The sequence below is a fragment of the Lagenorhynchus albirostris genome, chromosome 13, assembly GCF_949774975.1.
Source record: "Lagenorhynchus albirostris chromosome 13, mLagAlb1.1, whole genome shotgun sequence".
NCBI classification, from domain to species: Eukaryota; Metazoa; Chordata; class Mammalia; order Artiodactyla; family Delphinidae; genus Lagenorhynchus; species Lagenorhynchus albirostris.
In genome coordinates, this window is record NC_083107.1 from 12,741,178 (window position 1) to 12,754,443 (window position 13,266).

Below are 13,266 nucleotides of genomic sequence, written 5' to 3' on the forward strand. Positions count from 1 at the left end.
GAAACTAAGATCTCGCAAGCCGCACGGCGAGGCCAAAAAGCAAAAAAACCCATGAACTTGGGCAACCTGAAGATAATTCCCATGTTAAATATGCTATTCTCTAGGAAGGAAGGTGTTTTTAAAAACTACTCAGTGAGAACAAAAAGGAAGCAGGCTACAAATAGACTATTTAGTAAAGAGCTGGAGTAAAATTCCTGCCTAAAAGTACCAAACACAGCCCTAGATCCACATGAGGTACCTAGTTACAGTGACACTTATATACACAGCCAGTAGCCAAACCACAGAAGGACCAGGTGAAGTGACCCTGTGTCTCAAGCCCTAATTGGGATGGGAGCTTCCGAATCACAGCCACCAAGGGGTCTGGCCTTGGTCTTCCTCTGTGCTTTGTGTTTTGCACATAGGCCTTGGCTGTTCTGGGCATGACAGTCCCAGAGAACTGTTTCCAGTTTAAAACCAAGATTTCCAGTTCAGGAATGGATGGGCTGTGATGTTCTTTGTCTCGTGTGGCATGTTTTCATTGAATTTCCATGTTGTCACTTGGTAACTGGCTTTATTATAGTTGAAGCTTTGGAGACAAAGCATGTAGTTACAACACTGTAAGTCAACTGTACTTCATTAAAAATAAATAAGTCAACTGTACTTCATTAAAAAAATAAATTAATGTACTTCATTAATCAATAAATAAGCAAACAAAGGATGTAGTTCACATAATTTAATCAACACGTATTCACTCTCATCCCTTTGTACTTCTCCCACTCTTAGCACAGACTGGCCGCTCACCTCTCCTAGTCCCGCGGATGCACCATCCGTTAAAATATGCAGAATGGATCCTTTCTCTACAAAGGAACGCGTTGAAATCATAGCCCCTTCTCCAAGAAGCAGTAGGTCTTTTTCGGTCGGGATTTCCTGTGGCCAGACAGGTTCATCCAAGAGCCAGTTCTCTCCACTGGAATTTTCCGGAATGGACCACAGAGACACGAGTGAGTCGGTGGACGCGGTGTGCAACCTCCAGGACAGCTGCCTTACAGACTGCAAGGGGGAAGACGGTACTAGGGATGGCAATGATGAGGGACACTCTTTTGAACTTTGTCCTTCTGAAGCTTCCCCTTATGTAAGGTCAAGGGAGCGAACCTCCTCTTCTATAGTATTTGAAGATTCCGGCTGTGATAACGCATCCAGCAAAGAGCCCAAAACGAACCGACCGCCTATTGGCAACCATTGTGCTGATAAACTAACTGCAGTCCAGCATTCCAGTAGCAAGTCTTCCTCGGAACCTACTTTGTCTATTTCTCCTTCAAGACCAACCACTTTAAGTTTAGATCTCACTAAAAACTCTGTGGAAAAACTCCAACCCAGTTCACCAAAGGTGTATCTTTACATCCAGATGCAGCTGTGCAGAAAGGAAAACCTCAAAGACTGGCTGAACAGCCGCTGCACCATTGAGGAAAGAGAGAGGAGTGTGTGTCTGCACATCTTCCTGCAGATCGCGGAGGCGGTGGAGTTTCTGCACAGCAAAGGGCTCATGCACAGGGACCTCAAGGTCTGTTTTTGTGGAACATCACCCAAGGGTTTCAATGTGTTTTTTTTCTATTAAAGTCATTTATTTTATTTATTTACTTTTTATTGAAGTACAGTTGATTTACAATGTTGTGTTAGTTTCAGGTGAACAGCAAAGTGATTGAGTTTTTTATATATATGCATATTCCCAGTTGAAAAGCTATGTACTGTGCTCATTCTGACCTATCATTGAGCCTAATGTTAAACCTTCTAGGCCCTCTAACCTTTTTGTATTTTGGTCACGTGTTTGTCACGTATCAGTCTCAGCATAGCTGCCAGAAGTTCTCAGGGCTCCATGTTTTAAGTCTTTGGGAGGTGTTGGGGAGAAAAGTATCACTTTCCCCTGCTATTGATCAGAAGTCCTGGGTTTTCTTTTTTTCATTTAAATGAGCTTTTTTTTTTTTTGCGGTACGCGGGCCTCTCACTGTTGTGGCCTCTTCCGTTGCGGAGCACAGGCTCCGGACGCGCAGGCTCAGCAGCCATGGCTCACGGGCCCAGCCGCTCCGCGGCATGTGGGATCTTCCCGGACTGGGGCTCGAACCTGCGTCCCCTGCATCGGCAGGCGGACTTTTAACCACTGCGCCACCAGGGAAGCCCTAAATGAGCTTTTTTTTAAATTAATTTTTATTGGAGTATAGTTGATTTACCTGGTTTTCTTCTAATCGATAAGCCAGGGACACATATGCGTCCCTAAACCAGTCACCTGGCCAGAGGCTGGGATTATGCTGATTGGTGGATGCAAGTTCTGTATGCAACCTCCAGATAACATCCCGTATGAGCCATGGACTTGCTGCCCGGAAGAAGAGAGTTCCCAAAGTCACATCAGGATACTTCTGGTGGAAGCATAGGGCAATGGAAAGATGCTGGAGAACCAAAAAAAAAAAAAGTCTGTTAGTGTTGGGTAGATAACAGCTAACAGCAGAGCACGGAGAAGGGAGGAAAGATGAAATTTAAGGCAGTCTAATCCTGTCTCTCTTACAAGGTTATTTGAGGGAAAGTAGGAGGGTATCACCGTAGATGTTGATTATATGCAATCACTTCATTGTTTCAAAGTCCATACTGTATGATGGTACTTTGGAGTTTTGCAATAAAATGTTTTTTGTCTGGCAGTATTTGAAGCCCAGTGAAAGTCAATTTTGTGAGCTAAATGGCTTCCTTTTCCCTTATTTCAAGGGCTATGAATGGTGGTCATGTGGGCTGAGAGTAGGCTCTAGGGAAAGACGATGTATTTCATGTAGGGGATTTTGGGTTTGAGGAGCCCGTGGTTAGATGTATCTTATGAACAGTTGCATATGAGAGTTTAGAACTCGGGACGGGGGTTGTGGGGTATATGGGAGCCTGTATTAGAAGAGGCAACACAAGATTGTAGTTAAGAGCTCTTATTCTCCTTGACAGCCTACATTCCCCTCTCAGACACAAGCCCGAAGATCAGTCTGTTTCGTTCATTCACCAAATAGTAGTGATTAGCTACAGCAGGGCAAGAATTGGACACATGGCAGTGGAGCAGAAGTCCTTTTCTCACAGAGCCAGACAGCCTGGGTTTGAATCCCTGCTCCACCCCTTACTAGCTGGGTAACCTTGGGCAACTTACTTAACTTCTCTGGGCCTCAGTTTTCACATCTGTGAAATGAGGGACCAATAGGACTAAAAGCGTTGTATTACTTGAGTTAATAGTAATGAACTACTTAGCTTCTGGCTCTTTGCAAGTGCTATATATGCATTTGCTATTATTATTATTATTATTATTATTATCATGGCTTAGGTCATAAGTGTAGAGGAGCTTGCCAAGGGAGAGTATATAGAATAATGAGATTGAGGTTTAAGTACCGTAGACCCAAGGGAATGTGAATCTCTAAGGATTTATTTAAATAGATGTTCAGGGACTCCCCTGGTGGCGCAGTGATTAAGAATTCACCTGCCAATGCAGGGGACACGGCTTCGAGCCCTGGTCCGGGAAGATCCCACATGCCGTGGAGCAGCTAAGCCCGTGCGCCACAACTACTGAGCCTGCGCTCTAGATCCCGCGAGCTGCAGCTACTGAAGCCCTTGTGCCTAGAGCCTAGAGCTGCAACGAGAGAAGCCACCGCAGTGAGAAGCCCGGCACCACAACAAAGACCCAACACAGCCAAAAAATTAATAAATAAAATTTAAATAAATAAATAGATGTTCAATAAATATTCACTCCCTTTGCTACCCTTGCCTCTTCTTTACTCACAGTACTTGTCTAACATCGAAGGATTGTTTTTATTTTCATATTAGCCCATTGTAAAGAGAAACATGCTTGAGAATATCTAGTGTCTTGTATTTATTTTCTGTAGTCATTTAAATAATTCTCTTCACTTTCCTTCTCCATACACACCCACCACGCTTTTGTCTGTTTCATTTTTTTCCAGCCTTCCAACATATTCTTTACAATGGATGATGTGGTCAAGGTTGGAGACTTTGGATTGGTGACTGCAATGGACCAGGATGAAGAAGACCAGCTGGTTCTGACCCCAATGCCAGGGTACGCCAGACACACAGGACAAGTGGGGACCAAGCTGTATATGAGCCCAGAACAGGTGAGCCTTTCGTTTTCCTTCTGAGGAATAAATAGATTTTTAATTAGGGTGGCAGCAAGCTAGATGTGTGCCATGAATCTCCATCCATGCTGTGTTTAAAATACCCAATTAAATAAAAGCTGAAAATGATGAAAACTGGCAGAAGTGTTCCACAGGCAACACAGCTAGGGTACAATTCCACAACGTGAATTGGGGTGTGGAGGAAGAAAAATACTAAAAATGCATCAAATGTGCTCACCCTCTGAACCGGAACCTGACAGCAACCAGAAACTTAGAATGAGATTTTGAATGTCCTCCTCCCAAACTTAATTGTCATTCACCCTGTGTGAACTATGCAGGAACTGTTTTCAGAGCCAGCTGGAGGTAGTGTTCTAAGCTATTCTCTACAATAATCCACAGGCAGCTTCCAGAACGTACCATGGTAGGAAATAAAGGTGGACAGGCTGAGCTATGTTGCCTTGTGGGATGCTTAGTCTTCCAAGGAAAAGCTCCATAAACTGAACAGAGACTGGAAGAGTGGTGGGAGCAAGGCATCCTGGGAGCTTCAGCACAGCATCCCTGGCCACCACTACGCTGATGGTATTCACAGGCTTACATATGCTTAGATCGGCGGTTCTCAGACTTTCTGATCAATGCCTGTTCATACTTGTAAACATGATAGAGAGCTCAGAATTTTTCTTAAGGAATTTTATCCATCAGTATTTGCCATATTAGAGATTAAAATAGAAATTTGTAAAATTTTTAATTCAGTTAAAAATGACAGTATTAAATCTATCACATCTTCAAGATATTTTCTGAAAAATAAATATTTTCCGAAAGAAAACTAGTGAGAAGAGTGGCATTTACTTACATTTTTGTAAAGCTCTTTACTGTCTGACTTAAAAGAGATTTCATATCTGCTTTTCCATTTAATCCCTTGCACTATGTTATTTTGGTTGAAGTATATGAAGAAAATCTGACTTCGCATAGGTAGGCAGTTGGAAAAGGAGGAATATTTTAATACCATTTTCAGGTAGTTGTGGGGATTCTTCTTTGACAGCATATCAAAATACAATAAGCAAAAGTTTCTGAAGAGTCATTTGCCCTGAATCTAAAACTATAGCAGTGAACATTTTGTATTCTGTTGCTTTAACATCCGTTGGTCCACTTTGCACATTGAATGGACCTTTGACCCACGCATGATTTTATAAAATTGTGCATTGGTCATTTGGAAACTATTGGTTCCCTAAGTTATGCATCTTTTCCAAAAGTTGTCACAATTCACTATACAGTATTAAAAAAATCACTCTGGTTAATATCACCACCAGTCTCACCAGAAAAGGCTTTAAGTATTAGGAAGCTGTCAGGTTCCCAGTGATGGACAAAAATTTTCCAAAATTCTGACATTCACTTCCAAGCTCAACTTTTATTTTTGGCAACAAATGCTGTCAGTCTTCCTTGAAGTTCCATTCTCACTTTGTTCATCTTTAAGAAAATATCTGTCAGGTATCCAAGTATGAATAACCACAGTTTGTCTACCAGTTGTTCTTTCAAGTCAAAATGGAGCTCGATGAAAAGAGCATCTGGTTCATATAGTAACTCAAACAATTGCACAAATGCTTTCTCTTGAGACAACCATTGTACTTCGGTGTGGAGCAGAAATGCTTTATGAATACTGCCCATTTTGTCACACAGAATATTAAAGAAATGCATACCTAAGGGGGAAGATATAATAAAATTAATAATTTTTACTGCTTCAGCAAGGACATTTTAAGTGACACTGTCTTCCTTCCTCCCTTCCTTTTTCCCTTCCTTCCTGCCTCCCTCCCTCCCTCCCTTTCTTCCTTCCTTTCATTGAAGAACATAATTACTAGTAGTATGGTTTGGTGCTGCTGCCTTGGTTCCTGCTAAGGTTCAGCAGTGCAAATGTCAACACAGTGAAAAGACGAATCATGTCTTAGAATTATTATGAAAACAGTCTTGACTTTGTAGACCTCCTGAAATGGTGTTGGAGTCCCCAGGGATCCACAGACCACACTTTGAGAACTGATGGATTAGTTTATCTTTGGAGGGTCATATCAGAGACCAGTCATAGGAGCTGGCCTTTATTTTACTGTTGTACAGTATCCTGTTAGACTTCTTGAGTTGTTTGCATTATTCAAGTGTTTTCTTTTTTATGCATAAATTTTATTTTTTTATTTAATTAAAGAAATTTTTTAACAGAACCCTATACTTAGACATCTGGAATTTCAAGATAAGGGAAAAATAGTGTAAGTATTTAGGTACGATAAAAAAGCACGTTACAGCTTAAAGAGCTTGTTTTCTATAACACTCAACCCTGGAGGACAATAAATCAACATTTACAGTTTGGATGAAAAACAGCTGTGACCCACAAATCATGTTTCTGGCCATAAAGTTATTCATATAAAAGAAATTAGGCATTTTTAGATAGGTAAGAGTTAAAAAAGAATCTCCTAAGTGAAAAAAGCCAGGGGCAGAAATGTGTGTATAGTGTGTAAAGGGGGGAAAGATAGCTATATATTTGCTTATGTTTATATAAAGAGCTCTGGAAGGATGTACAGGAAACAAATAGTTTTGGGGGCAGTAGGTAGAGGGGAAGTGACTGGTGGGAACTGGGCAGATAAGGGATGGACAGGAGGGAAGCTTGACTGTATACTTCTTTTTGAATCATGTGAATGTGTTACCTATTAAAAGTGAGTTTAAGAAGGGAAACATTTGTTTTGGATGTTTTAGTGACTTAGACATTTTGCTGTTAGGAATATCACTGTGATAACCATCCCTGTGTACAAATCTCTGTCTGCATTTCCATCTACCCTGGGGTGGATGAAATTTAAATAGAACCATCAAGTGGTAGTAACCACGTATTGCCAGGTTGCTTTCCTGAAGTTGTGTTAATTAATATTCTCCAGATAGTGTATGAGGTGTCCTTTTCACTGTACCCCTGTAAACTCTGTTTTGAACATATTTTCTTTGAATGCTTCCCAGACCCCAGTAACAGCTAAGGGAAGGGAGGAAGATGGTGTAGCCTGTTGCAGTCACTGGAACTTCCCACCTGATAGTCTATAAGCAGAAAGGCAGGCTGGGTCTCAGAAGGAACCAGGGGGACAGGTATCAAGTGTAGTTTAGAGAGGAGGTTGTAAAGCGTTCCTCATCCCTGACAACTACCTTGTGATCCCCCAAAGGGAGGGCTTCCTTGGCCTTTGCCAAGTGTCGTTATGTGCCTAGAGTCATTTTCCCAAATAAAAGGGTTCTTCTGAGTCCACAGGAGGTCACTTTTAATTTGAATGAGGCTTTGTTTAATAGAGTAGTTGGGTTGTAATTCATTTGTTCATTTTAACAAGTAAGTATTTATTGAGGGCCTTCTCTGTACTTAGCCCAGTGCTGGATGGTGAGAATTCAAAAGAAGCAGTTCCCTTCCCTCCAGGACTTTATAATCTAGTTGTGAAGAATAAGAAATAACACACATGAAAAATACAACCAAGAATGCAGTGAAGTCCATAATTAAGTGCCCTAATGAGGGCTAACCACGGTTGATTAGTGGTTTGGAGTAATGAAGATTTTCTCATAAAAATAGGTAAGGACTAAGATGGTTAGAAATGAGAGATTCGCTTTAGATAGTGCTTGCTTTGAAAAGCTTCACCCCAGGGGTAGGGGTAGCAGCTCTTCCGGGCTCCTGGCTCCAGGTTTCCGCTGGGCCTATTTTACTGATGCATATCTCAGAGCTATACCTGGGCTTCCTTCTGTAATGCTGAGTACTTTAATTACTCTTGCTGTGGTGAATTGAAGAAAAGAGGCTTGAGAGATGATTAACTCTTTGCTGACATTTCTACGTACACTTAGATTCACTGATGCCGTATTATCCGTTGTACTATCTCCGTGAATGTTTTCCTAATATTTCTTCTTTATTTGGGATTTCAGATTCATGGCAACAACTACTCTCATAAAGTGGACATCTTTTCTTTAGGCCTCATTCTATTTGAATTGCTGTACCCATTCGGCACTCATATGGAGAGGGTCAGGGTAAGTGTTCCCCCCTCAAAAAAGGTAGAAAAAGAAAATATTAAATTTTAAATTCACAAAGGAAGGAGTTTTAGAAGAAGAGTAACTTACTCCTAATACCAGCAGACTGGTTGACGTAGAAGAGGTCACGTGAGTGACGCAGAAAGAATTTGTAGACTGTTTGCGTCCACAGAAAGCTTAGTCTTCAACAATTGTTGAGTCGAGTTGTCTGTTCCTTGTTGTTGCTTAAATTTGTAATAAGTGCAAAGCACAGGGTAAGCGAGTGAGGGTGACGGTATTGGTTGGTTACAGAAGAATTTTCCAGAGGACAAGTGGCCATACACTCACATACTTAAAAGGTGGCAAACTAAAGCATGATTAGGTTTTTTTTTTCCCCTCTCAAAATAAACCAAGATGATGGCATTTAAGGAAAACAGTACTGAAAGTCTTTTAAAAGTAGACCTCTGTCACATTCTTCCCCGTACTTCATAAGTGGTTACCCTCCACTTTTCCAGCTGTTGTCCCTGTACTTACTTCTGTATTTCCAAAGTTTATGTCCTTATCACCATTTCTTAATTTATCAGTGTTAGACCTTATCTGTTGACTCCTGGCCACGATAGAACAGGATGTAGTTCTCACGTAGAACCAAAAGGACCTACCAAGTGTTCTATACAATACATAGGAAAAAAAGAAAATAATTTAAAAATCAAAGTGGCTAAATTTCAGAATACCAGAGGTAAAGGCACTAAAAGCTTCCAGAAAGGAAAATAAAACAGGCCCAACGTATGTTAAAGGATCAGGAATCATATGGCATCAAAATTTAAGTAGTTATGGGGAATTCCCTGGTGGTCCAGTGGTTAGGACTCCGCGCTTCCACGGTAGGGGACACGGGTTCGATTTCGATCCCTGGTCAGGGAACTGAGATCCCACATGCCTCACGGTGTGGCCAAAAATAAATAAAATAAATTTAAAAAAACAAAGTATTTTTAAAAAAATTTGTGTAGTTGTAAGGACATCAAAAGACACTATCAAGAAAGTGAAAATAGGGTTGCCCTGGTGGTGCAGTGGTTAAGAAACCGCCTGCCAAAAAAAAAAAAGAATCCGCCTGCCAATGCAGGGGACATGGGTTCGAGCCCTGGTCTGGGAAGATCCCACATGCCACGGAGCAGCTAAGCCCATGTGCCACAACTACTGAGCCTGCACTCTAGAGCCCGCGAGCCACAACTACTGAAGCCTGTGCGCCTAGAGCCCATGCTCCACAACAAGAGAAGCCACTGCAATGAGAAGCCCTCACACCGGAACAAAGAGTAGCCCCCACTCACCACAATTAGAGAAAGACCGCGCTCAGCAGCAAAGACCCAATGCAGCCAAAAATAAATAATTAAAATAAATATATTTATTTAAAAAAAGAAAGTGAAAATACAACCCACAGAAAATATTTGTGAATCATGTATCTGATAAGGTTCTAGTATCCAGAATATATACAGAACTGTTGCAGTTCAACAACAAAAAGACAACCCCATTAAAAAATGGGCAAAGGACTTGAACAGACATTTCTCTGCAGAAGATTACAAATGACCAGTAAGCACAACACCATTATTCATCAGGGAAATGCCAATCAAAATCACAGTGAGATACCACTTCACACCATCTAGGATGGCTAGAATAAAACAAAACAAAACAAAAACGGAAAAGAAGTGTTGGCGAGGAGATGGAGAAATTAGAACCCTCATGCATTGCTGGTAAGAATGTAAAATGATGCAGCCACTGTGGAAAACAGTTTGACAGTTCCTCAAAAAGTTAAACATGGAATTACCATATGACCCAGCAGTTCTACTCCTAGGTATATACCCAAGAGAAATGAAAACATAGGTCCACACAAAAACTTGTACACAAATGTTCATAGTAGCATTTTCATAATAGCCAGAAAGTAGAAACAACCGAAATGTCAATCAGCTGATGAATGGCAAAGCAAATGTGGTTTACCCATACAGTGAAATATTATTCAGCCATGAAAAAGGAATGAAATACTGATACATACTACAGCACAGGTGAACCTTGGAAACATCACACTAAGTGAAAGAAGCGGACATAAAAGACCACATACTGTATGATTCCATTTATGCAAAATGTCCGGAATAGGCAAATGCATAGAGACAAGGTGGATTAGTAGTTGCCAGGAGCCGGGGGTAGAAGGGGATGGAGAGTGATTGCTTAATGAGTACAAGGTTTTTCTTTGGGTGATGAAAATGTTCCGGAATTAGAGAGTGGTGATGGTTGTACAACATTGTGAACAGAATAGAAATCACAGACTCATACACTTTAAAATGGTTAAAAGGGTGAATTTTATTTATGTGAATTTTATTTCAATAAACACATTTTCGAAAATGTGTAGTTATGTAAAAATTTTTTGGTTAAATTAAGCCATGCAAATATTGTTCTATGCTAGACCAAATAATGTACCCTGACTTTCTTTTCTTTCTGATACAATCCTTTTTTTCAGAATTGCCTTTTCTCAATTGCTTAGTTTTCTGTGAACCTTTGCTGTAATTTTTAACGAATGTGCAAAAGTCTGTCACATATCAAACAATATTTTCTCTGTGCTTCAGTATAGCTTATCTAGATAGATAGATAGATAGATAGGTAGGTAGATAGATAGATTTAATTTGTTTTCCCCTGGAGTCTTTCTTCTCAAAGCTTTGTTCTCCGGTCTGGACCAGTTGCCCCCTAGACCTTCTGTAAGCTGTCATCCAAGGATGCACTTCCCTACTTTCCTGGCTTGAATCCCTTGTTTTCTAGCTTCCATGTTTTGCTTTGTTTTATTTTCTTACACTATTCTTTTATTTTGCTGAAGCACATTCTGCAGTAAATTCCTCAGAAACAATGTATGAGAAAGAAATTTTTAGAGTCCTCAGGTATCTGAAAATGTACCTTTTTTTCCATTTTCATACGTAACTGATAAATTGGCCAGGTTCCAATTCTAGATGGAAAATAACTTTCCTTCAGAACCTTGAGAGCATTGCCCCATTTCCTTACAGCTTCCAGCGCTGCTGTTGAAAAGCAGATACCATTCTGATGCCTGATTTTTTAATATAGGGTATCTTGGACCTGTTACATTTTCGTTTCTGGAATCTTTAGGGCTTTAGTTTTATCAGTGCTCGGTAGTTGTGGCTCGCGGGCTCTAGAGCGCAGGCTCAGTAGTTGTGGCGCACGGGATTAGTTGCTCCGTGGCATGTGGGATCTTCCCGGACCAGGGCTTGAACCCGTGTCCCCTGCATTGGCAGGTGGATTCTTAATCACTGCGCCACCAAGGAAGCACTGTACTGTTTTTTGCAGGAGTTCCTTAACTTGTTATTCTGACTTTCCTAAGTCCTTTATTTTGACAATCCAATTTTTATTGTCCAAGATTGTACCGTTTTTATAGTATTTCGCTCTGTTTACATGAATTCAGTATCTTCACATTGCTGAGAATCTCAATTACATGTATGTATATATTTTAAGTTTTCTTCCCCCTATATTGTCTCTTTCCTCTGGGTATATTTTTTTTAACTTTCTGTTTTGAAATTATTATAGATCCACAGGAAGTTGCAAAGACAGAGAGATACCCTCCACCCACTTTCTGCTGACAGTTACATTTGACATAATTACAGTACAACACAAACTTGGCATTGGTACAGTGTATGTATGTAGTTCCATGTTATTTTATTTCAGTACAGGTTTGTGTAACCACCACTGCAGTCCAGATACAGAACTGTCACATCAACACAGAAAACTCCGTCTTGCCTACCCCCTTATAGTCACACTTACTTCCCTCCCTACCAGCATCTCTGAGTCTTTTAATGATTTGTGTGTGTGTGTTTCTCATGCTGGTAATCCTTAGCTGTCCATTCATATTTAAGAATAGGGCTGTTGGAGAATTCCCTCGTGGTCCAGTGGTTAGGACTCGGCGCTTTCCCTCCCGTGTCCCGGGTTCGATCCCTGGTCCGGGAACCAAGATTCCTGCAAGCCGTGCAGCACAGCCAAAAAGAACAGAAAAAAAAAAAAAAATGGAAGAAGAATAGGGCTCTAAAATGGTGACTAGAAGTGGACATCACTGTAGGGGTAACGATCCAGTTCGTACTTTGGGGTGCGGGGCGCCGAACTCCCACATGTCAGCATCTATAGGCCTTTGCTCATTTTCTCCAGAGAAGAAGCTCTCATTCTCCTGCCTGAGAAAGAGTCGGGATGGGGTGTGGAGAGTTCTTACTGTTCCACATGCAGATCTTCACTGCATCCTTCTGTGTTCCATGCCCACCCCCGACTCATCCTCGTTCTGTCAACCCTAAGTCTGGAATGCCTGGGTTCCGTTTCTCCAGAGAGCAAACCTTATGTGTTATCTGGGGATATGTCACTCCGTCCGTATACAGACCTTTCGATGGCTCTCCTGCTGCCATCCTTGAGCCTCACCCCCATGCCCAGCAGGTTCTGCTCAGCTAATCAGTTCCCTCTTTCTTGGCTTTATCCCTCACAGGCAGCCTGGTTTACCTTCCTGTTCTGCTAAAGAAGCTGCTATGCTTCCACTGCTTTCTCTCTTTCAAAAATGTAATCTATTCTTCCACTGCAGTCATCCTTATAGACTTAAAGTACATTTTACCTTCCTTGGCACTTGTTTTAGTGAAAATGCTTACTAGAAATATAGTAGAAAATCTGCCATGTTTAGCCAGAACCCCTCTGAAATTCCATTAGTAAATGTAAAAGAGACTATTCAATGATTTGACCAAGATCTTTTTTTTAAATTAATTGTATTGAGACATAATTTACATACATACAACATACCCACTTTGTACATTTTTATGAGTTTTGACACATTTATACATCCACATAATCACCACTACATTCAAAATATAGAACATTTGTATCACCCCAGAAAGTTGCCTTTTGGCTCCTTCCCAGTCAGTCCCCTGTCTTTCCAGGCTCCACCTGGATCCCAGGCAACTGCTGATCTGTTTTCTGTCTTTTCTAAAGTTTCGTATAAATTGAATCATACATGTCTATCCTCTTTTGTGTCTGCCTTCTTTGACTCACTATAAAGTCAGTAGTTCCTTCCTTTTTATTAATATTCCATGGTATATATACCACAGTTCATGTGTCCAGTTACCTGTTGAGAAAC

The 13,266-nt window shown here is 40.9% G+C and overlaps 1 protein-coding gene across 1 annotated transcript in view; it reads left to right on the forward strand.

The window, feature by feature from the left end:
• Positions 1–13,266, forward strand: part of EIF2AK3 (eukaryotic translation initiation factor 2 alpha kinase 3) — a 68,473-nt gene that overhangs the window by 50,867 nt on the left and 4,340 nt on the right. The window contains exons 13-15 of the mRNA XM_060168546.1: positions 763–1,540; positions 3,951–4,118; positions 8,037–8,138. Of these exons, the coding sequence (XP_060024529.1) occupies positions 763–1,540; positions 3,951–4,118; positions 8,037–8,138 (1,048 nt within the window). The remainder of the gene's footprint in view (positions 1–762; positions 1,541–3,950; positions 4,119–8,036; positions 8,139–13,266) is intronic.